This window comes from Pogona vitticeps, chromosome 2, assembly GCF_051106095.1.
Source record: "Pogona vitticeps strain Pit_001003342236 chromosome 2, PviZW2.1, whole genome shotgun sequence".
Classification (NCBI taxonomy): Eukaryota; Metazoa; Chordata; class Lepidosauria; order Squamata; family Agamidae; genus Pogona; species Pogona vitticeps.
In genome coordinates this window covers 24,647,128-24,674,638 of record NC_135784.1, presented here as the reverse complement: position 1 = coordinate 24,674,638, position 27,511 = coordinate 24,647,128, and the positions used below count along the sequence as shown (strand labels likewise).

The following is a 27,511-nucleotide window of genomic DNA, read 5'->3' as shown; positions in this document are numbered from 1 at the left end:
TTATTCGTATCCCTGGGATACAAATATGAATATCAGCACCACAGATGCCGTGGAAGCTCAGTCCCTCCCCACCAAAATGAGGAATCTTTTAGGCTAAAGATGTTTGCTTGCCAAGTTACTAGACCACTTGTTAACAAGGGAACTAGACTGCAGCATAAAGGGCCTGGGTTTCACCCGTAATCTCCTTTTTTAATGTTAGAGGAGACAGAGTAAGACCAAGCATCTGGAGATTCCCCGGTTGGGCAGTCATTGGAACCAATGGAGTATTTAAATTTCCTGCTCCTGGATTTTCTGGTCTATATGAAGTCAATACTTGGTGATCACAGACTTTGATCACTACAGGCGGGAGAATTCACAGGAGTGGCCATTGGTTCACAGGGTGTGGGTTTGAGATGCCTCAGTTTTGCCTGACAGGAACAAGAAAATGTAATCAAATTTTCTCCTTGGCTACTTCACGTTGACCTCCAGGGCAGTTTGGAGGCTCAGGATTAGCCCCGGGCTTTGCAGAACCCAAAGAATGAGTACAGGGGAGGCAGCCAGTCCGAGCCCTCTAAGCACAAGTGCCCCTTGGGGCAAAAGTTTAGTTGCCTTGCCCTAGTTATGATGCTGCCCCTGAAGAGGAACTAGGTGTTGAGCAAATATTTTCCTTTTTGAAAACTGAAACTTTGTTCCCATTCACTGGTGTATTTTTAAAAAAAACAAAAAGCTACAATACCTTTCAAGTATAAACATCAGTTTCATATTTGGACCTTTAACTGTGCTGTTTTAACAAGAGTTTAATCACTCTTGCCCACATAAATGACTGCATGTTAAGCAAATGACTGCCTGTATTTTTGGCACTTCTTGACCTTCCCCCATGCCCTCCCCCCCAAGTTCAGTATTTCTGAGCCTTGGGAATCCAAGTGACTTTGGTGGTTCTTCTTTCCTAGAGCCAGGGTGAAATACTTACGTCACAGGGACTATAAACTCCCCCAGCAGTTGTTTGATCCTGTCGGGTGCCCAGCTATGGGTAATTCTTTTTTGTGGTGGCGGGGGCACCTTGTAATAAAGAGATCCCCTGTGTTCAGGTTCTTTGTATGTGCAAAGGCCTGAACCCAAGTCCTTAGTCCCAAAGGGCTTGGATTCCCCCTTCCCTGTTTTCCTTATACTGCCGGCGGAAGACCCATCTTTTCAGGCAGGCTTTTAACAATCGTGATTGAGTCTTTGAATACCATTTTTAAGTTAATATAGTTTTTCATCTTTACCTGCTTTTAATTGTTTAATTGTATTTGAATTACTGCATAGTTCAATTGTTTTTTTTAAATATACAGTGGTGCCTCGCTTAATGAGCACACCGTATAACGATCCGTTTTTCAGGATCACTAATGCGAAGGCATACCAACGGTCGCAATGAGCAAAACTTCGCTTACCGACCTTCGCATTGCGACGTCGGAGGATCAGCTGTTCGGCGGTTCCAAAATGGCCGCCGGACTACCCTTACCGAGGGCGTGAAAATGGCTGCCGCTATGGAGGAACATCACTGAATGGTGAGATTTGTGCCCATTTGGTATGGGTTTCCCCGTTCCGTTTAGCGATGTTTCCCCATAGCGAAGGTTAATCCGGAAAGGATTAACCTTGCTATGTGGGGCACCACTGTATAACTTATTTGTTTGTAATTTTACTTTTTAAATATTAGAAGCCACCTTGAGTCCTCTTATTAGGAGAAACATGGCCTATAAATAGAGCGAGCGAAGGAAGGAACAAGCAAATGAACAAATAAATGAATACACGAATGAGATTTATAAAAGTGTTAATTGGCCTTTTACCAATTGATTCAATAGGTCTACTCTAGATGGGACTAGAAACTAGATTTCGCCTCTTGCACATACAAAGAACCTGAAAAGAAGAGTAGTTAGGTAGTTGCATTGTTGTTTCACGATGTTACTTACTTTATTTCACAAAAAAGGAAAATTGCCATGGCCTGCTTGATGATGGGAGTGAGAAAATGTGGGGCAGGAAGGGGAGTGTCATTAATCAAAAGGGAGACAAATTAGGGTGACCCAAAGACCTGTCTGGACCCTTCTCATGGGAGAAAATGTTTATCAGTGTGAACAGAAGAATCAGTCAAGCAAGAGTTAAAGCAGATTTATTTTCAACAGCTGGAAAGTACAGTATTTTGTGCACATACAAAGGAGAAGTAATGTAGATAAACTTTGCAGAATTAGACAAGCTGATATTGTCCATAGTTACCCTGTTTTCCTGAAAATAAGACATAACCTGAAAATAAGCCCTAGTATAATTTTTCAGGATGCTCGTAATATAAGCCCTACCCCAAAAATAAGCCCCAGTTAAATGAAACCCCGCCCTCCACCAGGGACTCATCATGCAACAACCAGAAGATGACACAACTGTATTTGAATAAATGTAGATTGTTGTAAATGAAAAAAAAACAAAACATCCCCTTAAGATAAGCCATAATGCGAGCTTTGGAACAAAAATTAATATAAGACTCTTATTTTCGAGGAAACATGGTACTACAACAATGAAAAGACTGATACCTTGATACCAAAATCAGTTTTTATATGATTGGAAAGGATTGCCTGATTTCATTCTGGAATTAACCTTAAATGGAACAAATGGTAGCTGCGATGAACATAGGCTTCTGATTTTTTCCCCAGAGATCTATAAACATCTGTAGGGCTCTTGGGAACTGTTCAAGCATCAGATTGTCTAACTTGAGAACTCTACATTTCGTCCATTTTCAACAAGAATAAACCTCTGGTTTATGAGTTTTATTCCACAACGAGCATATTCACGGAAATTTATTATACAAGGAAGCTGGACTGTGTATAAAAATTAGGACCTGCATATGCATAAATGCTAATTACACACAAGTTGAGCAAATATTTGTATATCGGAAGGAATGTTTCTATCCCTGGAATAGCATTCTGTTGTTCTGAGTCAAGGCAAACCCATATAAGACCCACATCAGCAGACATTAATGGTACAACACACAGTATGTCTTTATGTGTGAGGGAAATACACTAATCACCTTTATTGAGCACAGATATTTGACCTAAAATGTACATCCTCCAGGAAGTCATAATGGTTTCCTCATGTTTGGGATAGGGACTCTTAAGAGAAAGAGAGGTTTTTTTTTCCTGTTTTGGGAAGAGTTTATCTTAACAGCGAGCACTCACATTTTCTGCCATTGTGAGAAAGCAAGCCAGATTTCGCTTGAATGTCAGGAGAAACTTCCTAACCGTTAGAGCTGTAAGCCAGTGGAAACAATGACCTCAAGAGGTGATGAGTGTGCTAACACTGGAACCATTCTAAAGAAACTTAGACAACTACCTCTAGATAGCCTCTGATTTGGATCCCTACATCGAGAAGGAGGTTGGACATTATGACCTTATAGGCCCCTTCCAACTTCACTATTCTATGCTTCTACGAATATATAAACCTGAAACTAAGAACAAGAGCCATGGATGCAGCATGGAGAAAGGAGATTTCTGACACGCAAGTAAAGGGCTACCGTCTCTTTAAAAATTGGCAAAAGGAGGAAAGGACTGTAGGAAAGTGGGAGGGGGGAGAGAGCAGCCCCCCATCTTGGTTTAGCTTAGTTTTCTAGAGGAGGATTGTGGCCAGAAGTCTATTGGGGGGGGCGGGATTTTTAAAAGGGCAAGGCAACCCGCTCAACCATGTCATGGTTGGTTTCCATGTGAGCTTGGCTTGCCCGCCCTAAGATGAGATTGTGAGGGAGTCGTCTACTTCAAAGAAGGGGAGAAGGGTCTCCCCAGAGAAAGAGGCTCCAGAGAAGGTGTAGAGATGGGATCCTTTATCCAGATCATGAAAGGATACCCGTCCCTCGTCATAGTTCAGGGACACCCGGATCCTCCTCAGCTTCCCACTCAAGGGAAGAAAAGATTTTTTAGGAAGGTTGGAGGCTCTGTAGCCATTACCACGTTTCTCAAAAGCCCAGATCCCTTCCTCAGTTCTACATTCCACATCGCCTTTCCTCCGTACGGATTTCCTGGCCACCCCCACAGCCCAAGTTCCCTCACCTTCCATAGTGACTTCCCAGTAGTGTCTCCCTGCGGTGAATCCCTCACGTCCTAGCACGTAATAACAGTCATCGAACCTCTCAGGGTTGTCGGTCAAATATCGGTACTTTCGATAGTTCACATGTTTGCAATCTCCAGACACGTTGAGGCAGAAGAATGCTGTTTCTGGATCCAGAGTAACATTTGCTGCTGGAGACAAGAAGCAGAAGAGGATGAAGTGGGAGAACCACTGTGGTGTGACTGTATCATTCACACACCGCAGCAGTTTTGTATAAGTAGCCCTTTTAATTCTCTTTCAACAAGTATAAGAAAAAACATCCTGTGTAATAAAAACAAACAAGGAAAAAGAAAACCTGTGGCTTCATTGAAGGTAAAAGATTGATTTTTGCCTGGGCTGCCTTTAGATCCTGCCAGAGTCAATGCATGGATAGAACTGCCCTCCATTTTCCCATCCCTCTTGTGTGGCCTGCTATGGGTGAGCTGTGATGGGGGGGGGGGCGAGGGGCTTTCTATAAGCCAGTGGGACTCCCATGTCAAAGGCTCTAAGAAGGAAGTATTATTGTCCAGCATGATATTTGATGTGTAAATGACCTCAGTTGTATAGGCAACAAAATGGGATATTAATTGGTCTTTGAGGTTTTGTATTTTAGTAGCCTGTTCTTGAGTAACAGTTTAACATCTATGGTTTATTTCCTTGGCCATCTTCTAATACAAATGTACGCCATCCTCTCCCAGCTGTTCCCCTCTGCAATCCGCATATGCCGGACAAGGCAATTTTCACACAGCACCATAATAAATTAACGGAGATTTGATAACATTTATTGACAGAAGTGCAAGTATCAGAACCCTCGACCTGCCAAGACATTTCTGGCCCTGCTGAGGGAGGAGGGGTTGTGCATGAAGGAATGAAGGTGTTCATTGTGAAGGACTTCATGTGCTTACCGTGTTGGTGAAATCAGGAGCTTTGATAAAGTTACACTGATCATAAAAGTCCTGTAAGTGAAGCTGCATTTGCTCATAGGCCCTTCTGGAGACCTTCACACTGTGAAAGGGGTGGGTGGGGAGAAGGCCTAACATGCATGTTCCTGTTCCTCCTAAGTAGTAACTAAGTATCAATAAAACATGAATGATTTTGCCCTTTCTGAAAACTATCACTTTTTTCTTACTCATTGGTTTAGGTTTTTTTTTTTCCTTTTTAACAAAAAGGTATGCGTTCCTGGTGCAAAACTCTGTTTTATATGTGGACACTTTGCCGTGTTGTTTTAGAAGGAATTTTATCATAAACACTTACCCTGGTAAATGCCTGTATGTTTAAACATGACTGCCTATTTTAAGGGGCATTGGAGCTTTAAAAAAATATTATCCAGCCTTGGGAAATAAATCCAATGTGCTTCTAGTTGTTCTTTCCTGGAGCTAGGCTGAAATACCCAGTCATAAGGACTAGAAACTCTCCCAGTGGCTGATTTGATCTTGACTGTTGGCTAGCAAAGGGCAATTCTTTTCTGGAGAAGCTTATAACAAAGGAGTCTCCTATGTTCAGTCTATTTGTACAGTGGGGTCTTGACTTGAGAACTTAATCCGTATTGGAAGGCGGTTCTCAAGTCAAAAAGTTCTCAAGTCAAATCTGCATTTCCCATAGGAATGCATTGAAAACCATTTGATCCGTATCTGCTCTTTTCCGTCCATAGAAATTAATGGGAAGCTGCTATTCCTTCTTCAACCACTAGAGGGGGATATTTTGTTTCTTTTTTTTCTTAGGTCAAGAAAGGTTCATGGAAGGCAGGGAAAATACAGTCCAGGCAGTACAATGGACCCTTGACTTACAGAATTAATCCGTATTGGAACAGTGGCTGCAGGTCAAAAAGTCTGTAGGTCAAGTCTCCATTGAGCTACAGTGCATTGAAAACCGATTAATCCCGTAAAAGCCCTTTTTTGTTCCATTTTGGTTTTTTTCTGGTCTGTAAGTCAAATCTCAGTCTGCAAGTCAAATCTAAATTTTGCAGCCAGAGAAGTCTGTAACTCAAAAAGTCTGTAAGTCAAGCCGTCTGTAAGTCAAGAGTCCACCGTACGAACAAGGGCCTGGATCCAAGTCCTAGACCCAACTAGAATAGACCAACTGAATCCATGGGAGATATGTAAGTGTTGACTTGCCATTCACCAGTCAAGTTGATTCAAGTTGATAGGACTGCCTGCCCCAGATGGGACTAGTGGTTGGATTCAGCCTCTTGTTCATGCAAAGAACCTCAAAACAAGATGCAACCATCCCTTCCCTTCATAAGGTGAGGCAGCAGAAATTTACCTTTATGAAGTTGGGGTCCAGATAAGCTAATATCTGTGAAGGCAAAAAGATATAAAGATTAAGCAGCAGAGCCTGCTGTACACAGAAATATCAGTTTATACCCTGTTTCTGTGAAAATAAGACCTAACCTGAAAATAAGCCCTAGTATGATTTTCCAGGATGCTCATAATATAAGCCCTACCCCCCCCCAAATAAGCCCCAGTTAAGTGACACCCTGCCCTCCACCATTGTGCAGCAACCAGAAGAAGATGACATGGCTTTATTTGAGTAAATGTAGATTGTTGTATATGAAAAAAGTTAAGCATCTCCTGAAAATAAGCCCTAATGTGTTTTTTGGAGCAAAAAGTGATATAAGACCCTATCTTATTTTCGGGGAAACGCAGTAACACCGCACACATTTCTAATCAAGGATTAAATAGAAACAATATATATATACTGGTTAATACCGTGAATGAATATCAGAGTTTTGATGAGGCAGTACTTTTCTTTCATTCAACCCTGAGTCTTCCTCAGGGAAGGACTTGAATCTATATATGTGTAACAATTTGAGCTAGAATAAAGCCTCCCACCAATTTTCCTGAGGGAGATGTTAAGCATTGGTATTATCCTCCAAATCCACATCTACCACCCATTTGATTTGCCCACAGAGGAGTTAACTGACACTCAGCTGGTCCTCTGGAGGTAAAACTCTCTTCCTGATGGCCTACCCAACACAAGGGTTAACTGTTCTCAGGAGCCTCCCAGCCAATCTCCATCATCATATGCTGTGTGAGAAAAGGGAGGCAAGAAGTTAAATTGTTGAGGGAATTCCTTCAATCTCCTTGTCAAGATTCTCAGGCTGTACTAATTCCCTATAGATCTCAATAACACTATTCTCAAGGTACCTGAGGATACCACAGCAAGCCTCCAATGCTTTAGCATCCTAATTTTTCAGAAAGATGATGTGACGGAACCCTCACTGATAACAACAGAAATAAGCTGATTGGCTGAAAGCAAGCAAGTGGTGAGCCAATCAAGAAGAGCCTGGAAGGTATAACAGAAGAACAAGAAGAGGGAGAGAAGGAAAAAGGGAGTGAGAGCTGGATGGAAGTGAAAGCAGGACCATAGAGAAGGCTGACTGCCGAAGAATTGATGCTTTTGAATTGTGGTGCTGGAGGAGGTTCTTGGAGAGTCCCCTGGACTGCATGGAGATCAAACCTATCCATTCTGAAGGAAATCAACCCGGAGTGCTCACTGGAAGGACAGGTCCTGAAGCTGAGGCTCCAATACTTTGGCCATCTCATGAGAAGAGAAGACTCCCTGGAAAAGCCCCTGATGTTGGGAAATTGTGAAGGCAAAAGGAGAAGGGGACGACAGAGGACGAGACGGTTGGACAGTGTCATCGAAGCTACCAACATGAATTTGACACAACTCCGGGAGGCAGTGGAAGACAGGAGGGCCTGGCGTGCTCTGATCCATAGGGTCACGAAGAGTCAGACATGACTTAACGAATAAACGACAACAACTTGCATCGAGAGGAGGGAAGACATGTTTACGAGTAGACTATAACTAGAGGAAAAATTACTTTCTATGAGAGAGAGGGATGTCAGTTGTTATCTTCCAATGAAGATATTTTTGTGTTTCAAGTTTAAGACCGCTTTGGCTCCTATATTTTGGGCTAAAGGCAAGCATTTTGAAAATAAGGGCAGTTTAATGGTGATTCACTGGGCAGAGGTGGTCACAGATGCTATTTGCTCAATGCACTCTACTGTGCAGTGACAAGAAGAAACAACAGTAGGAGGGAATGGTTTTCACTCATGGCTAAGACTGCTTCCCAGTAGGCACACAGAGGTACTCTTCCCCATCTTTGGTCACATTCAGATCAGGATTTGAGCCACACACATGCCAGCTATTGTATTCTTGAAGGCTTTCACAGCTGGGTTGATGGTTGTTGTAGGTTTTTCAGATTATTTGGCCATGTTCTGGAGGTATTTCTTCCTAATGTTTTGCCAGTCTCTGTGGCCAGCAACTTCAGAGGACAGGAGTTAGAACTCTGTTGTGGTATAGTGTGTGGGATTGTTGAGTACTTGTAACTGTGGGATCATTTGTAGCCCTGATCCCACAGCTATAAATACTCAACAATCCCATACACTATACCTGAACACAGACAGAGTTCTAGCTCCTGTCCTCAGAAGATGCCAGCCACAGAGACTGGTGAAACATTAGGAAGAAAAACCTTCTGAACACAGCTAAACAGCCCGAAAAACCTACAACTGTTCTAGCTATTGTCCTTTCTGATCTGTTACATGTAGCTACCCAGAAGATCCAGGAGCCAAACATGCTCTACAGTGACATGGGATTATCCCATTAGCATACCCAGGAAGGCAGAAGTCATTATTAATGGTGGCTTCCAAGTAATTTTTACCCATTTTAATATTATATGATGCTAATATGATAACATTGTATAATTGGGATACTAGACTCACTTCTCACTTTGGTGATGGTTTTACCAGAGCTTTAAAAGGATGAAGCTGGACTCTCAAAAGGAAGAAGTCCTAAGTATCATATTACACATATACAGATGCTACTGGAATGTACCAAAGAATTTCAGAAAAGTTTATGTCTATGCTTTACAGACTACAGCAAAGTCTTTGCTTGCGTGGATTAGAAGCTGTGGACTGTTTTAAAAGAAATAGCTATGCCTCAGCACTTGGTTGTCCTGATATGTAACCTCTATAGTGGACAAGAAGCTCCTGTTAGAACAGAATATGGAGAAACAGAATGGTTTTCCGTAACGACAGGTGTCACACAAGGGTGTATTTTATCTCTCTGTCTGTTCAGTGTAGAACATAGCATATGAAAAACTGGACTAGATTCATATGAAAGAAGTGAAAATCTGTGGAAGAAACATGAATAATTTAAGATATGCAAATGACACCATATTACTGGCAGAAACCAGCAATCACTCGAAAAAACTACTGGGGAAGGTTAAAGAAGAAAGTGCAAAAGCAGGATTTAAGTTGAATGCCGAAATCATTACTAAAGAAGAACAGTATAGATTTAAACACTGTGAAGAAATAGAAATAGTTAAAAGATTTCCTAGACCTCAATTGCCAAGAAATCAGGAGACTGAGACTTGGAACATCAAATGTAAGGATGTATCACTAAAGACCAAGCCTGAGATTATCCGAACTACTGCATTCCCAAATATAATAGATAGAAGGATGGATTCCATAAAGGATGTCACAGCCTTGATTTTTCAACGGCTGACCAGGGCTGTTAGTGAGAAAGCATCTTTACCATCTTTCATTTGTGGGGTTGCCTTAGCTCAGATGTGATTTGATGGTATATGACAAATTAATTACTCTAGCCATAGGCTGAGACTTGGAGTCGTTTAGTGATGGATTTATACAGCCACAAAAGTAAGGGTGGCAGTTGATTTTCAAATGCCTTATAAAGCCTTCCTAAAAAGTGATGAGTCATAGAGTATTAAGACTCACGTAATTCATTAAGTGAAATCAACTGATTAAAAGAACTCTGTGTTTAGGGGAATCTGAAGAGCAGATTGTTTTTAAAAAGACTCTTAGATTTTATTCTTTTTATGAAGATTGAACATCTTGCAGCTTTTTGGATCCTTTATAAATTTAACTATCCTTTTCATCCCTTTCTTTTTAATGGAGTTCACCAGAAGTATAGGAATTTTGTTAACATATCCATAATGTTCTTGATCAGGATACTGAATATCCTTTGCTATTCTGCTACATTGAACCATTTTGAGTTCACTGTATTTCTTTTTAAGTGAACTGTTTTAGACCCTTCATGTTTTGTGTGCATTTGCTCTAAAACAGTGGTTTCCATCCTTTGATAACCAGATGTTCTTAGACTAAACTCCTAGAAGCCTTTACAGCCAACACAGCTGTTCTGCCCAGGATTTCTTGGAGTTGTAGTCCGTAAACATTTTGGGACCAAAGTTTGGGAACCACTGCTCCAAAATGTCAGTGTCTCCTTGTAGTTTACTCTTTATAGTGACTCCTGATTTTTTAAGAAGTTGACTTGTTTCTTTAACTTTCGTGAATGAATTCCTCTGTACCCATTTGCTAGCTATGGAGGAAGTCTGATAAAAGGGGTTTGTTTGGAAGCCACAAAGCACTGGAAAAACTAAAATAAAAAAAATTCAAAAGATGGGCCATTCTGTGGTATCTTAATATTTTAAAGAAAAGATAGGAAAATAATGCATTGATAGTTCTCAGAATGGAGATAAGCGTTGAAGACCCTAAATGATATCTACTGAGCAGCTGCTATATAATCCATTCCCGAAAGTGAGCAATGAATTTGTCAACATAGATGTGTACAATACTAAATTATCCGAAGTGTTGAAAACTGAAGAAGATTCTAAAAACCTCCTGAAAGAATTTCTCAAACTTGTTTATTTGATTAAAATATTTTTACCCTGTCTTTCTCCTTGAAAAGGACCTAAGGTGGGTTACAACAATGAAAGATAATATTTAAAGTTGAAAAGAATCAGTCTACATTGGTGGTTAACATCACGAGCTTAAGAAGAGAAAAAACTGATTCAAAGGATGCAAACTGATACATGCTGGAGGAACCACCTCTCTTGCATCCACCCACTGTGTCAGTTGTCTTTTTCATGGATATCAACATAACTCCCACCACCACAACCCACAGTACCTGAGAATAACTCCGGGCCAGGTCCATGGAGGGAAAAAAGGGTTGCCCTACTAAGAAAGTTTGCTGGCTTGGCTGTAGTTTGTGGTGATAATGAATTAAAAAACACACTTTGTCTTGTTCCCTTTAAGACCAGCCATCACCATGGTCTCTGTCTTACCTCGGAAGTGCTTCTCCAGGTCAGCTAGAAAGCCATTTCTGTCAAAGACACCCCAGATCTTTGACTTCAGCTCAAGAGGGAAAGCCACAAGATCACGAAATGTCTCCTCCTGCTCACAGCTGATGGGGAGAGAGAGAAAAAGGGTTACTTTACCACCCACTCATTCCAAGCCAGGATTTCTTAGCGATGGAACGCAAAGGGACTGAGCGTAGGGGTTCCTAAAGTGTGCGCCATGGCAATCCCCCCGCAGGGCACCACCAAACCCAGCTAGCAGCACGGCGGCGTCTCCTCTGTTTCTTTGCTAAACCAGAGTTGCTGCTGCTTCTCCAACTCCAATGCCTGCTCTGCTCCTTACCCCTCACGGCTCCTCCTACTCTGCCGCTGCTGCCGCCACTCAATGGAGGCAGGAATTGGAAAAGTTTGAAAACCACTGGATTGAGCGGATAAAGGAAACTGCAGAAAACCTAGGGCAGGCATAGGCCTCATGGGGTCCTCAGGCCTTAGGTATCCCTTAGGGGCCTTTTTGCAGCCCCTAAGGCCATCCCAAGGCCTCTTAGGTTTAAAATAGAGTAGCTTATTTCTGTAGTTTTCACGGTCAGGCACTGTCAGACTAAGAAATGAAGAAAATCAGAACCAGACGTCTTCATCTAGGCACTTTCCATTTACTTTTTAAAAAAAAAAACAGCTGGAAATGGGGAGAGGCTCAGGTACAGCCGAGAAGTCGGGGAAAGAATTTGTTCCCCAACTGTCCTCAGATCATACCTCCAAAAGACAAAGAGTCCTCATTGTGGCTCATAACCAAAGGCAGAGGCCAGAGGTTCGAAATAACAGGAACTCCATGAATTGAGAGCCAGCTTGGTGTTGTGCTTAAAGTACCGGACTAAAACACAGGAGGTCAAATTCTGTTAGAAAGACTGAGTAGTGACAGTGTCAACAGGGGATGGCTTTCTCTCCTGTGGCTTTTTCGATTCCTTTTCCTACAGCAGGAAAACTATACCGTAGGAGCAGTGGAACAGGAGGAGCAATTCTTTAATGGCTCAAAAACTGTTCCTGCCAAATAACGTTACCAGCAGCAGGAGGTGTTTGGTAATTAAAGACTTCCTCCTCTCGACCTACAGATCCCATAGCTTCTGTGTGATGAAAGGGATGGATTACTCAAGAACTGGGCAAGCTGAGGAACACAAGGAGGAAGTTTTCAATTACCAGAAATCGTCCTCTGCTGATGACATCATCAGCCTTCCACAGGTACAGCTAAGCAAAGAGGATTTCAACCACTGAATGGTTATCAGTCATGTAACACCAGGATGCTCCATGCTTCTTTGACCCCTATTCCTTCATCTCTGCTCCCTTTGTAGGCATGAATTCTTGTTCTGCACTCAGAGCACCCCTCCCAGTTTCTTTTTCTAGAGGTTCCTAGAGATGTCTGGGGTGGGGAAAGAGTACTTGTGTTGCAGGAGAAAGCAAACTTCCTCATAACCTCTACTTTGGCCCTGGAGAGGACATATTTGTTACACAGAAATGGAAGGTTATGAAACATGGCTGTGAACATGACACACCTAGAACTCCTGCTCCCAAGGGTTTTCATCTTGTACAGAAGGGTTTGGACCTTTTTAAATAAGAGTTACATTTTATTATGCATTCTGCCACCACATGATGCTTATGCCTGCTCTAAGCTCTCTGTGCTGCCATGAACTTTTTATTAATAGTTTTTGTTTTATTATCACTGCATGGATTACTATGCCTAAACAACTTATTTTGTGAGATCTCTGTTGTTTTGTTATGTTCTGTCAAGTCACTTCCAACTTTGGGTGACACTACAGATCAGTGTTCTCCATTTCTACCAGGAACATTTGTTTATTTGTTGGTTTATTTCAGACCTTTAGTGTTTAGTGAATGTATTAAAAACAATAATGTGCTAATATATTGCTAAGCAGCCTCATCACATCCCACTGTTATGTTTTTTTTTAAACTGTGATAACAGAAGATCTCCAAAAGATCTCCTGTATGGAGAATTAGTGCAGGGAAATCACCCCAGAGGGAGACCACGACTGCAATACAAGGACATCTGCAAGCAGGATCTGAAGGCCTTAGGAATGGACCTCAACACATGGGAAACCTTGACATCTGAGCGTTCATCCTGGAGGCAGGTGGTGCATCACGGCCTCTCCCAATTTGAAGACATCCTTGTCCAGCAGGCCGAGACCGAGAGGCAGTCCCGAAAGCAGCAAAATCATGGGAAAGCTGGACAGGGGACAGATTGTATTTGTCTTCAGTGTGGAAGGGATTGTCACTCTCAAATTGACCTTCTCAGCCACACTAGACACTGTTCCAAGTCCTCCATACAGAGAACGTTACCATAGTCTCTCGAGACTGAAGGTTGCCTAATCAATAACAGAATGGATTGGAAGAAGAAAGAGAGCAGAAGAGTCGCCTTCAGCTTTGTGCTCTGAAGAAGAGGGAAGGCCGTGCTCAGACACAGGCTCTGGGTGGTACGAACAGGGTGCTCATGTCATATCCTTCTTTTTTCTCTCTCCCCTGGAGAGCAGAGAGTCATGATCTCTTATAGGCAGACCCTTTCCAATATGATGTGATGCTAATGGCAATGAGTGGGATGCACTTACTTCTCCGAGAGGCTTCTAACGTCCTAGAAGGAGGAAGAGAAGAAGAAAAAGGAGCTCAGTGATATTCCCCATGCCTGGTCCTCCTTATTCTACCCTAAGCCCACCCCCATTCAGGCACTCAGGAGAAGAAATAAATTCCCACAGGGAGGTTCAGAGAGACCTTGGCCTTGATCCCTGACAAGGGAAAAGGAGCTGAAGGGCAAGGGAGGTCTGTTGCGAGACTTCAGGGAGCTAGAGGGGGCTTTTTCCTTCCCTCTGTCTTAATCTGTGTTCAGTGTATAGTTGGGCTCTTACAGGAAAAAAAAATCAGACAGTGCCAAAACCTTTTATAATAAGGGGGATGGCATTGGCAGCAATGGCTCCAGCCCACAAACTATGGAAAAAAGGCTTCCTTTAAAAAACAACAACCATCCTCTAGTCCAGTGGGCTGTTCCCCAAAGTGGCCAACCAAATGTTTCTGGAAAGATGGCAGGCAGGAACAGCACTCAAGCCGGACACAAAGCATTCAGAGATGAAGAAACTGCAAGATGATGTTTTTGTCAATATTGCACAGAAATTTCTTATCTGCACTAAGGTCAATACTGTACACCATCCTGCTCATCTTGATGCTCCTGGATGTCCTCAAGTGGGGGGTCCCAGTCCCTCAAACTAAGCCCTTTCATTCCTTTGGAGGTTGAGGCACACAGCAGTTTTGGATCTAGTTCCCCCCCCCTAAAAGAGCAGCCTGCTGTGTTTCTGCCAGTCTCACCTGCAGGAGTTCATTGGGGGGCTGCTGGCCCTTCTCCTCCATCTCCTGGATAAGATCTTCAAGAGAGGAGAGCTTCTCGGAGAGTTTGGCCAGGTGTTTGCCCCTTTTCCTCGCAATCTCCTTTTCCACCTCTTCCAACTGGGCCCCGAGAAGCTTCTCGTGTTTTCCCAAAAACTGTTGTAAATTTCTCAAGACTGCATTCATCTCTTCCCTCTCTGCTTTTGTTTGTTGCTGCAGGAAGCAGGCAGAAAGAGAAGAAAGAGAAGGTTAGAGGAGATAGTTAAGTGTTCACAGCATCTGTGCATCATGAATTCACAGTCAGATTCTTTCAACAGTATCCAAACGCTAGTGATGGGGTTGGTACCTGCAGACCTCTGGCTATTTCTGTGCTGCAACTTCCATAAGTTGGAAAGGGTAGAAATTCAATAAAATAAAATAAAAATAAAATCCATAATCCCTCACTACTGAACATACAGGATGAGGCTGTTGGCATTTGTAGGCCGAAATAATCTGGTGGTACAACTGCCCACGCCACTACATAAGAATTTTAAACTTGCAAATTTTATATGGAAACATATAAAATCACCCCTCAGAGGGGGTGTACCCTCCTTTGTCAGAGGTTTTTAAACAGAAGTTTATCATTCAGTGATGCTTCTGCGGCAAATTTCCTTTGTTGGCTTTGGGGTTTGACTCGATGATCCCCAGGATCCCTTCCAGTTCTAATGATTTTATGATCTAAAATGAGGTGGTCAAACGTCAGCCTGTGGGCAGTATATGGCCTCTTGTTGTTGTTTAGTCGTTAAGTCATGTCCAACTCTTCATGACCCCATGGACCAGAGCACGGCAGGCCCTCCTGTCTTCCACTGCCTCCCGGAGTTGTGTTAAATTCATGTTGGTAACTTCGATGATACTGTCCAACCATCTCGTCCTCTGTCATTCCCTTCTCCTCCTGCCTTCACACCATGGTCTCTGGGGGCAAGGCACTAGGTTTGAGGGTGGCCCCCCTTCCACAAACTGCCTAGGCAGCATCATAAACTTTAATATGGTTAACATATAATCCCCTTTTCCCCTTTCTTGTAAGGAGTGTCCAAAGCAAGTCACAACAATAACCCACAAGAGCTGTAAAAAAACAGAGTCCACCATAAACTTTTATAACTTTAATTATTTTACTTGTTTTCCTATTTTTGTTTTAAGTGGACATTTGATATTTTTTCTATTGTTGTTTATAATGTTGTGGAATTTGTAAACTGCCCAGAATGGCCTTGGTAGCCAGATGGGTGGTATAAAAATCAAAATAAGTAAGTAAGTAAACTACAGGAAAAAAAAACAAGATTATAAATCCATTAAAATTTATGCCTCTACAAATGGCTAAAACAATCACTATCAGTTTAGTTGTTTAGTTGTTAAGTCGTGTCCGACTCTTCGTGGCCCCATGGACCAGAGTACACCAGGCCCTCCTGTCTTCCACTGCCTCCCAGAGTTTGGTCAAATTCATGTTGGTCGCTTCGGTGACACTATCCAACCATCTCGCCCTCTGTCGTCCCCTTCTCCTCTTGCCTTCACACTTTCCCAGCATCAGGGTCTTTTCCAGGGAGTCTTCTCTTCTCATGGGATGGCCAAAGTATTGAAGCCGCAGGTTCAGGATTTGTCCTTCCAGTGAGAACTCAGGGCTGATTTCCTTTAGAACGGATAGGTTTGTTCTCCTTTTGGAGTCCAGGGGACTCTCAAGAGCCTCCTCCAGCACCACAATTCAAAAGCATCAATTCTTCGGTGGTCAGCCTTCTTTATGGTCCAGCTTTCACTTCCATACATTGCTACTGGAAAAACCATAGCTTTGACTATGCAGACCTTTGTCGGCAAGGTGATGCCTCTGCTTTTTAAGATGCTGTCTAGGTTTGTCATTGCTTTCCTCTCAAGAAGCAGGCATATTTTAATTTCGTGGCTGCTGTCACCATCTGCAGTGAACATTCAGCCCAAGAAAGTAAACTCTGTCACTGCCTCCATATCTTCCCCTTCTATTTGCCAGGAGGTGATGGGGTCATAACATCACTGTTTCATTTTATTTTTAAGTAAAGTTGTTTCGGCCCCCAAACACAGTTCAGATTTTTCATGTGCCCCTATAGAAATTAATTGCCCACCCCTGCTGTAGAAGGTGCTCACCTTGATCTGAAAGGACCCACCCTTTGAATGTCTTTGGGTCACTTTCTCAATGACATACCCAGCCATTCCAATTTCCAGAGGTTTAGGATCATTGCAGCCTTCGTCTCTTCTTGCTTTTACATCACATTTTCCACACAGAGATTTAAGAATTCTCTCTCTCCCCCCCCCCCCCCGTAGTAACCCTTATACTCACAAGCAAGGCTTGACTTTCCTCTTCGGTTTCTTCTTTACATTTTGTGACTTCCCCCCTCTCATCCTCCAGATGCTCCAAGCGACTGGTGATCAGATCCTGCAGAGAAAAGGAAAATTCGGGCTTGGTTCAGTCTCTCTCTCTCTCTCTCTCTCTCTCTCTCTCTCTCTCTCTCTCTCTCTCTCTCTCTCACACACACACACACACACACACACACACACACACACACACACACACACACACACGACCCCCACGACTAGCCTGCCTCTTCCTGGCTGTGCCTGCTCACTGCCCACAGAGGTGAAGAGCAAATCTCATTTGTCTTCTTTATCCCATTGCAGCTGAGAGATAAATTGCTCTATTGGCCTTGTTGAAATCCTTGTCTTGGGCTACAGGCATCTCCTATGATCCACAAACACACTGTCATAACCTCTGCTTTGTTCAGTGGTGGATTCAGATAAATTAACAACAGGTTCTATGTCCTAATGACCATTGTAACTATACCAAAAGATAAACCAAAAGGTAGTTTAATAATTCACCCATTAAATACTGCAATAAGAACAGTAAAAGAAGTATAGACAACTAGATTATGTATAAAGAATTGCCTAACAACCTTAGATATGCAGATACCACTCTGATGGCAGAAAGTGAGGAGGAATTAAGGAACCTTGTAATGAGGGTGAAAGAGGAGAGCACAAAAAATGGTCTGAAGCTCAACATCAAAAAAACCAAATCATGGCCACTGGCCCCATCACCTCCTGTCAAATAGAAGGGGAAGATATGGAAGCAGTGACAGATTTTACTTTCTTGGGCTCCATGATCACTGCAGATGGTGACAGCAGCAATGAAATTAAAAGACACCTGTTTTTTGGTAGGAAAGTGATGACAAACCCAGACAGCATCTTAAAAAGCAGATACATCACCTTGCCAACAAAGGTCCGCATAGTCAAAGCTATGGTTTTTCCAGTAGTGATGTATGGAAGTGAGAGCTGGACCATAAAGAAGGCTGACCGCCAAAGAATGGATGCTTTTGAATTGTGGTGCTGGAGGAGACTCTTGAGAGTCCCCTGGACTGCAAGGAGAACAAACCTATCCATTCTGAAGGAAATCAACCCTAAGTGCTCACTGGAAGGACAGATCCTGAAGCTGAGGCTCCAGTACTTTGGCCATCTCATGAGAAGAGAAGACTCCCTGGAAAAGACCCTGATGTTAGGAAATTGTGAAGGCAAGAGGATAAGGGGACAACAGAGGATGAGATGGTTGGACAGTGTCATTAAAGCGACCAACATGAAATTGACCAATCTCCGGGAGGCAGTGGAAGACAGGAGGGCCTGGCGTGTTGTGGTCCATGGGGTCACAAAGAGTCAGACATGACTTAACGACTAAACAACAACAAAACTGGAATATATCAGACTATACCCAGTTTGACTTTGATTGGTTTAGGTAGGCCACCCACGCTTCCTGTTCCTCCCTAGTGCTAGTTGGGAGTTTTCATCTGGAGCAAGAAGTTTGGGAAGAGGTAGGTCTAGCCGAACCTATGAATTTGTAAGGTAGAACAACCACAATGGAAAATTATGGTATTTGTAGTCCAATAGATTCAAAAATCTCTTTGGTACTAACTAGTAAGTTGTGTGTTTTATTTAAGTCTCAGGAGTGATTTGAATAACTCTCAGTTTTGCATGCTCACAGCTAGGAAATCAGCCATGTTGTGCCTCTTTCTTCCTATGCGCATAACCTGAAACCTGCCTGGCACCTTGAGAAGCCTAATCAAATGATTCTTCCCATTGTTTCTTATCCTTTAAGACTGTAACTAGTATAGCTGCATCTTCTTCTCCTTTCTCATTCTCCTTGTGAAGAAATAGGAGGAAACTAGGACTTGTAGTCATACAAACATGCAGTCTGTTAGGTTCTGTGTAAGATGAGTTTAAAAGCAACGGAATGTTCTCATGAGATTGTTGTGCAGAGTTTATTTTTTATTTATTTTTGGACTTATATACCGCCCCATAGCGCTACAAGCACTCTCCGGGCGGTTTACAATTTTAATTATACAGGCTACACATTGCCCCCCCAGCAAGCTGGGTACTCATTTTACCGACCTCGGAAGGATGGAAGGCTGAGTCAACCTTGAGCCGGCTACCTGGGATTTGAACCCCAGGTCGTGAGCACAGTTTTAGCTGCAGTACAGCGTTTTAACCACTGCGCCACGAGTTGCTTTGCCTGGCATGCAGTTAAGGAACCAAGGCCAGAGGGAATCTCAGAGGCACGAGGGATCTGCAAGGGGCGACTGACCTGTCTATCTGGGCCACCCCTACTGGCACCAACGGGAGCCCCCGCCACCACAGTGCCACATCTGCGCCTCCCGTAGATTTGGGTGGATGGGAGGCTAGGCAAGGCAAGGCAAAGCGAGGCGAGGGGTGCGAGAGGGTGAACGAAGGCGAATGAGGCAGGGAGGGGGTGTTTCTGCTTTTCCCTCCCCAGCTCTTCCAGCGGGGGGGGGGGGGAGCAGTCATCGGGAAGGCGGCCAGAGGGACAGCCAGGGCTGCGGCCAGAGGCGGATGATGCCTCCTCCTTCGGGGAAGGCGAGCAGGGCAGAGGGGAGACAGGAAGGAGGGCCAGTGGATGAAAGGATGGGCGCAGAGTCTGCCTGTGTGTGCGGGCGTGTGGATGTATGTGTGCGCGAGGCCCGGAGAAGGAGGGCGCCTCCCTGCCTTGCCTTTCCCTCCCCGGCAAGCGTGATTTATGGCTGCCTGGCCGTGGCTCCACGGGAGAGCAACCAGCCCGGCTCTGGCTGGAAGTGATTCCCCATTGCAAGGGCTGGAGCTGCGACACAGAGGGAGGGGGAGGGGCCAGTGGTGGGATTCAGCAGGCTAGCAAACGGTTCTCCAGGCCTGATAGCATATTAGGTATCGGTTCTGTAGAACCAGTGCAAACCGGCTGAATCCCACCACTGGCTTTGTTCCAAGGAAAGGTTTGGTTGTCTTAGGAACTTGATCGCAAGCACATTAAATATTTTAATCTCTTCACATACATGCGCACACTCCCCCTCCATATTCCAAAGCTCCTCGGATCTCCCTAAAATTGTCCCTTCATAATCTCTTTATGATTTCATGTTATTTCTGCTTATTATATCGTGTAGTTTGCATTCTGTCTGTTGCCACCATCTTGGGTTCTTAAGAGTGTTACCTTCTTGAGAGGCGGGGCTTTGTTGCGGTGCTGCCAGCAACTCCAGAGAGGAGCTCTCTGGAAAAAACTGGAACCCTCCGGCCCGGGATCCCCCTTTTGAAATGGGGATCAAAGGAGAGTCTAGAAGAAGTCTCTCTGAAGCAGATGGTGAGCAGCAGAAGGAGAAGAAAGGGAGGCAGACCCGGACTTTTTTCTTCTGAAGAAATCACCGTGCACGGACTGGAGCGGGCGCCATTTTTTGGCACTGAGCCGCGAGGAACCCTTTACCGGGGGAGAGGAGAGCAATCAATATAAACTAATAATATATAACAAGTAAGTAAGCCGAAGCCTCTGATTTATGAAACAGCCTCATTAAGCTGAAATAAGAATGAAAATATTTGGCTGAAAGAATAAACGCAGCGGCGGGTTTATCTTATCAGTCTGACTCAAAAGCGAAACTAAGCTTCTCCAAGTGAACTGTTAAAACGCCAGGCTGATTCTAAAGCCGAGAATCTGAGATGGAAAAATAAATCTTATGTCTCTGGAAAAGAATCCCAGACAGCAACACCGTCTGACTGGATTTAAGAGACTTCGGTGGATGCAGTGTGGCTGGGATACGTTACTCTTTGCCTTCTCTGGACTTTGGGAACTATAAATAATAGAACTTGGTGGTTTTCGGGAGAAGGAGCTGACGTGGCCGACTGGACTAAGGAGCATTAAGGGGTTAATGAAGATCACAAGACGAGCTCCAAGGACAATCTACTGGACAGTTTGAGACTCTGTGACTGTTGTTAAGTTTGTCGGACTGCAGACCGCATGTGAGTCTAATAATAGAAGCTTGCTGAACTCAGGAGAAGAAGAAATAACTGCGTCACGGTTCTAATTGATATTGTATTTGCTGGGCTAAAAGTTGATTTTTATACTATAATATTTGGACAAAGATTGGGGGGAGGTTTATGATGAGGGGTTTGAATTGTTGATAAAATTGTGGAAACTGTGGAAGGATTTCTAGGGGGTGATTATTGTGGTATTTATACAAACCCCAAAGCCTGAGATGGACCCCAAAAATTCAAAAGAACAAATGGAGACTTGGTCTGTTCAACCCCAAAGTTCTGGAATAGTGGTGCAAGAAATAGAAAAGGAATGGCAGATTAATATACAAAGGCTAATATTATCAGGGTTCCAGCAAGTGAATGCAGGTCTTAGCAAAATAGAAGATTTGATGAAAGGGACGAAAGAGGGGACAGTAGATGTCAAACAAAACTCAAATGAAGTTGTACAAACTTTAGAATCGTCTGTATTAGATATGACACCAGGTAATATGAATGCAGTAGAGAGTTATCCAGTGACCCATGCAGCTTCCAAAATTAAAAAGCATTATGACAAAAATCTTAAGGAGGCAGAGATACTGAAACCAGACAATCTTATGGTGAAAATATGGGAAGTGAAAAAAATGGATATTCTGTCAGGTGGGCTGAAAGACTGTTCAATTCAAAAAGAAAATGAACGATGGGATGTATTGTATAAATGGCAGCAGCTACCAGACAATGTTGGAATAACAGAATAAAATTAAAATTAAATGATAAGATAAAAGCAGGAGGGTAATCAAACTGTGAAAAAGCAAAAAGTTGATATATATTAGTAATATGAATTGATTGGATGATGTTATACTTTATGCTCTCCTATCCCCCAAAACCATTTTCCCTTCTCTATCCCTTCTTTCTTTTTGTACCCTTTATCCCTGTTCCTAAATAAATATATAAAAAAGGGGGAAAAAAAAGAGTGTTACCTTCTTTACATATTTGTACTGTATATTATATTTTGTGGGCTGGCTGGGGAATAGGTGTTTTTTTAATGTGTATGTTTATTTTCATTGTTGGAAACCGCCCAGAGTAGTGGTTTGCCACTAGATGGCACAGTATAGGTCTATATTAAATAAATAATAAAACAAAATAATATCAAACTCTATATCCTCTCACCACATAAACCCACAGGGATTTCCTACCTGGTACTCCTGGGCAGCTTCCTTGACAGGAACCACCTCATGGTCTCGGTGCTCTTTGGATCTGTCACAAACAAGGCACATGAGGGTTTTGTCATCCTTGCAGAAGAGTTTCAAGGGCTCCTGATGTTCTTCACAGACACCTTCTGTCTGAGTTTCCAGGTGACTGAGTTTCTCCGCCAAGTTTGCCAGCAGCCGATTGGGGATGAAATTCCTTTGGACTTTTTCTCTGCATTGAGGGCAGGAAACCTTTCTGCCCTCCGTCCCCTCCCAGCACTGGGTCAGGCAGGCTCGGCAGAAATTGTGGCCACACTCTATAATGATCACGGGATCCTTGAAATACTCCAGGCAGATGGAGCAAAGGGCTGCCTCGCTGAGGTTCTGCAAGGAACTGACCCGAGCAGCGGCCATATCTTCCCAGGAAGTTTTTTGTCGTCTGCTGCTTCGTCTCTGTAATCTGGGAGTAAGTTTCCTGCTTAGGTACAATATTGGATGTTCCTCTCCATCAATTTCTTGGGCCAACATTGCTCCTAGCCCTCTGTCTGACGCATCCGCCTGCAGGAGGAAGGGCAATTCAAAATCAGGTGCGTAACGTACAGGGTATGAACATAACTTATCCTTTAAGTTAGAAAGGGCTCTTTCCTCGCAATCACCCCAACGTACTTGGTTGCTACATTTCTATCTGGTCAAGTCAGTTAATGGTGCTGCGATTTCTGAAAATCCAGTGATGAATTGCTTGTAATACCCTGCCAATCCAAAGAACCTCTGCAGCTCCTTTTTGGTGTGAGGACGTGACCAGAGAGACACCTGTGGCATTTACCACGTGGCCCTTGCTTGATTCACCAAAGAGCTCATACTATGTCCTCTTACCAGCTGACCACCAATTGTGACTTTCACCCTTGTGATGCACTTATATTGTTCCCCCACAAAAGGTTAAGTCTTCTCTTTTCCCTCACTGCCACCAATGGATTTCCTTTATCCACAATATAAAAGACTTTAGACAAACACTTGTCTGATAACTGCCAAAAGAACTTATTTATTGAAGTGTATTACATTTAATCATAATCACCGATGTTCTTCAGATATTCATTGTACACAACCAATCATTAACATATCATATATCTTGCCATTGTACACAACCAATCACCCCTACTCTATTTATTTTAACCAGCTTATCCCTATTATTATGTTCCTTCTTTCTCTTCTCTAACTCTCTGACTCTCAATTCTTATCTATCTCTCATTCCAGACTCTATCTCTCTGATCTTATCTCATCTTTGTCTCTGATCTTATCTATATCTTATCTTTATCTCTGATCTTATCTATCTGCCAAACCTTTATATATTCGTTGACTCCGCCCTTCCAATCCTCCCACAGGCTTATGCAAATTAGATACAGACTATGAGTGACAGTAGTGACGTGGAGCAATAATCACAACACCTTATCAACTTTTTCTTCCTGGGGTGTCATTACCCCTTCCTAACAACATTTCATGGACTAAATTTGGTACCACTCCTATTCATAGCCTTTGTTTTTGTCCTTTTACAGTCACTTATGTTTCTATCCATGGGCATGGTTTTACATCTCTCTGGATTCACCGTATCATCATTTGCCCTTCACACCTCAGGCCTGGATAGTCTCTAATCAATGTTCGACTACACCCCGTATCTACAAGGGCTTTTACTGTCTGCCCTTCTATCTGCGCCATCACCTCCCAGCCAGGGTGTTCCTTACCATCCACCTTGCTTGCAGCTATGAGGGCTGAGGCCCACGCAAAGTCCTCTACTGGGCATTCCCTCTTGATGTGTCCCTCTTGCCCACAGCCATAGCAAATTTTCTTTCCTTCCTTTCTTGTGATCGGTGAGGATCCTGGGCATTGCAATTCTGAGTCTAGCCCAACAGTGATGTAGGGTCTGATGAATCTTGAGCTCGTTGGTGTAATCAGTGCTGATCTTGGAGTCCCCCCAATCATCGAGGTCCTTGTCTTCGGCCTAACCATGACTGGTGCTGGCAACACCACCTTTTCTTGATATTTTGCTTTGTCCCTCATCTGGTTTACGAAATGATTCTCTCTCTCCTCTGCTCAGGTGTAGGCTTCCAACAACGTGACTGCCTCTTCCAACGTACAGTAGTTAGTTGATTGTGCAGCATCCAGCTCTTAATCATACAAATTATACTTCTTAAGTTCCATCAAACCAGGTAACTCTCCTTGCAACAAAAGAGGAGTTGAACTCTTAACTCTAGGTGTCCAGTGCTTGAGGTGTCTGGTATATATTGTCTGTCAGGGCTACAGTTGTGGATGGTACACCCAGCCTACCTGCTGTGCCTAGACTTTCTTCCCCCTGTTCTGTCTCAGTGGGGGTCTGAAAGGACTGAGCTCACGGGATCTCCCAGTTGGCGCCATACATCTCCTCTGTTCTTTGATTTGTTCTTCCCTCCTTACCCAAGCTTTATATTCTTTCTTCCTTTTCCTTTCCTCTGTCTGGCCCCAATATGGTGGTTTTCTATAGGTTCGTCTTTTCCATTCTTTCTTTGCATATTATCTGGGTACTCAAAACTCTACCTATTCTCCCTGTCCAGGGATCTTCGTGTCTCAAATTTACTAAGTCTTCTCTTTTCTCTGTAATCTCCTCGTCAGCCCAACACACCTCTCTCTCTTCCTCTTTCAGACTGTCCACCCCCTCCTTCTCTCCCTCTTTGCTATCCTCCCCCTTTCCTGCCAAATTAGTGCTCCCCCCAGTGCTTCTGTACTGATTTCCAGTTGTTTTAACCCGCTTTCAATGATCTCTGCCTCTTCTTCTGCTGTCTTGACATGGGAGTTGGATGGTACACCCTGGAGAGTATCCCTGGGGTTACTCTCATCCCAATATCCCACCAAGAAAAGGACAGAAAGCAAATTCATAGCCGACTTTCTTTCCCTCTTCTTCATCTGCTTTCTTCTTTCGTCTGCATTCCCTTTAAAAAGTCCAGTAGATGTCACTGTTTGTCTTTTTCTATGTCCAGTGTTTACATATCTTTCCTTCCAGTGGCTTCTTCCCTCCTCCTTCCCTCTGGTAATTTTCCACCAGCCTCCAAGGTTATTGCTTTAGATGTTCTTCCGCTTCCCACGGTCCGGGTAAAATCGTTCACAAGTTCTCGGCTATCAGTAATCTTTCTCTCTTTTCCACCAACAATTCACAGAGATGTCTGTCTGTTCTATCTAGCCTTGAATCCTCTCCCCTTTCTTCCCCGGCTTAGTCCGGCATTATCATACAAGGGAAGATGGAGGTGGAGGTGGGGAGAAGGTAAACAAGATAAAAGAATTGCCCCACTTTGAAATCTTTCTTGGCCAGTGCTGTAGAGACAGCACGCATACTATTTCTCTATAGATTTATTTTGAGAAATCATCTCCCTCCCCCTTTTGTAATTAAGGGAACAAAGGCCAGCTGCTTCGCTTTTAGTCTCAACCGGTACTCTCCACTTCCCCCTCCTTTCTCCACTTTTTGGGTTTCTTTTAATCTCAGTATCTCCATATATCCAATAACCATTCAGGCTTACCGTTTCTGGATCTTCTCATGTCAATTTGGATTCCAGTATACTTCCAGAACTCTTTCGCTCTCATTCAGATTCTGCCTTGGAGTACTGCAGGCTTCGTGACAGAACCACCCTTTCCAGCTAAATGCTCATGATGCAAGCTTCCCCAGGAAGTTAACTAGTTTCACTTTCCCTGTTTCTGTTCCAGTGAGAGAGACTCAGTACTGAATCATCAGCCTATGAAAAAGATGCAAGGGGGTGGAGGAACAGAGAGGACCATACATCCATCTGTGATCTTTTGAGTAACACATTCTGGTCTCAAAAGTCATTTACTGTCCAATGAGTGGGCAAAGGCTTGTAGACATAAAGGAACTGGTTTTTAAAAGAGGATTTCTCCCAAAATCTCTCTTCGGCCTGGCTAATACAGTACAATGTTGCCCATTATTTTAAGGATTTTTCTCCCCTGACCTTCAACTAAAAAAGATCCCAGAATCGAGGCTGAAAATAAATTTTTTATAATTTGTTGGGCAAATTCTGCTGTTTGAGCCCGCTGCCTTGCTCTGCCTTAGAGTAAGTTTGACCACGGTGATCACCTGTTCTCAAGAAGGCTGAACCCTGTTCCTCTCCCTAGCTTTCCATAGAGAGGAAATGTTCCTCAACAACAGGCAGGAATGATCAACAAGAAGGCAATCTGAGGAGAAAATAACAGGACATCCAGCTGCTGGATAAGCAGCTGCACCTTTTCCCCTCAAAAAGCTTCAGGGTGCCTTTTCAGCCAGGAGGCACTGTTTGGCATAACAGTAATCTGTATGTCACCAGAGAAAAACCCTCAAAGCTTATAACAAGTCCCATCTGGCAAGAGCCCCTCATAACAACCCTCTTGTGGAGCCTCCCCTATCGAGGGGCCATGGCTGGAGTCTCAGGGAGCTGTCATGCTTCTCTTTGGATCACCAGGCCGGGGGGGGGGGCAACTTCAGAAGTGGAGGAGAAAGTTTGGTTTTTGTTTGTGTGAAGCATGGGCTTTCCTCTTCACCCCCTCCCAGCTGGCCCCTGAAATCTTTCATAAGCAAGAGCTACCAGCTGAAAGTTTCGGGGAATTGTGTTCTGATAGAAGAGTCCCCTCCAGCACCACAATTCAAAAGCAATACTCCTTTTCAAAATCATACTCCTTTTCAAACATGGGAGAGAGGCCAGAGTGATCTCACGCAGGTTCACACAACCCATGGACTGCAAGCCTGCTTAGGAGAAGGTTGACATAATACCCACTAATACTTATCCAGAGAGGCGGCAGCTTTCCTTATAATCTAAATTATAAGATTTATTAGTACATGCTTGAATCTTTTTTATATTATTCTGGTTTTATTATAATTTAATGTTGTCAGTTACTGTTTTTATTTTGTTGTAAACTACCCCGGCTGTCCTTGGTAGCCAGATGGGCGATAAACCAAATAAATAAATACAAAGGAAAGAAATGGATCAGAGGAAGTGGATGTTAGCCCACCAAAACGTAAATAAAACTGCTAGATTTTTTTAAGCCCTATAGTATTTTGGTTTGGATTTTTTTCCCTGTCTTTCTTTTGGGAACACATCTAAACTGGACTGTGTTGTGCTACATTTTCTGAACTGCATATAAAAGTACAGTATATACAGTGAGCATTAGCAAAATACTAAATATTTTGCAGGGATGGCTCAGATCTTCAGTACTCCACCAAGCAGGGAGCGAAAAGAGTCTCTGTTTTCTAGTGAAAAAATGAAGCTGCCAACACCAGAGTCCATCTCAGAAATTAATGCTGAAGCAGAATTTGGTATGCATTTTTGGTATAACTGGACTGTTCTTAACCAGGGCGGATTCGAACCAAGAGCACACTTAAAACGACGTGCATATTTACACTTCTAATACTTCTGTCCGCAGGGCCAGACACAGAGTAGGAGGAAACGCACTGGTTGGA

General features: G+C 43.3%; 1 protein-coding gene across 4 annotated transcripts; it reads right to left on the bottom strand.

The window, feature by feature from the left end:
• Positions 1-2,109: 2,109 nt before the first annotated feature.
• LOC110070411 (E3 ubiquitin-protein ligase TRIM39) lies at positions 2,110-27,511 on the bottom strand. Of its 4 annotated transcripts, none has more exons than XM_020778082.3 (8): positions 25,587-27,511; positions 22,054-22,605; positions 16,890-16,985; positions 14,537-14,767; positions 13,789-13,811; positions 11,168-11,286; positions 6,343-6,375; positions 2,110-4,232 (listed from the first exon to the last, which is right to left on the bottom strand). In XM_020778082.3, the coding sequence occupies exons 2-8, from the start codon at positions 22,573-22,575 to the stop codon at positions 3,721-3,723; spliced, it is 1,536 nt and encodes a 511-aa protein (XP_020633741.3). In that variant the 5' UTR covers positions 22,576-22,605; positions 25,587-27,511; the 3' UTR covers positions 2,110-3,720. The 4 variants fall into 4 exon arrangements, with proteins under 4 accessions (XP_020633741.3, XP_020633742.3, XP_078244700.1 ...); XM_020778083.3 differs by having other exon boundaries at positions 2,110-4,229; XM_078388574.1 differs by lacking the exon at positions 25,587-27,511 and adding an exon at positions 23,784-25,533 and having other exon boundaries at positions 2,110-4,229.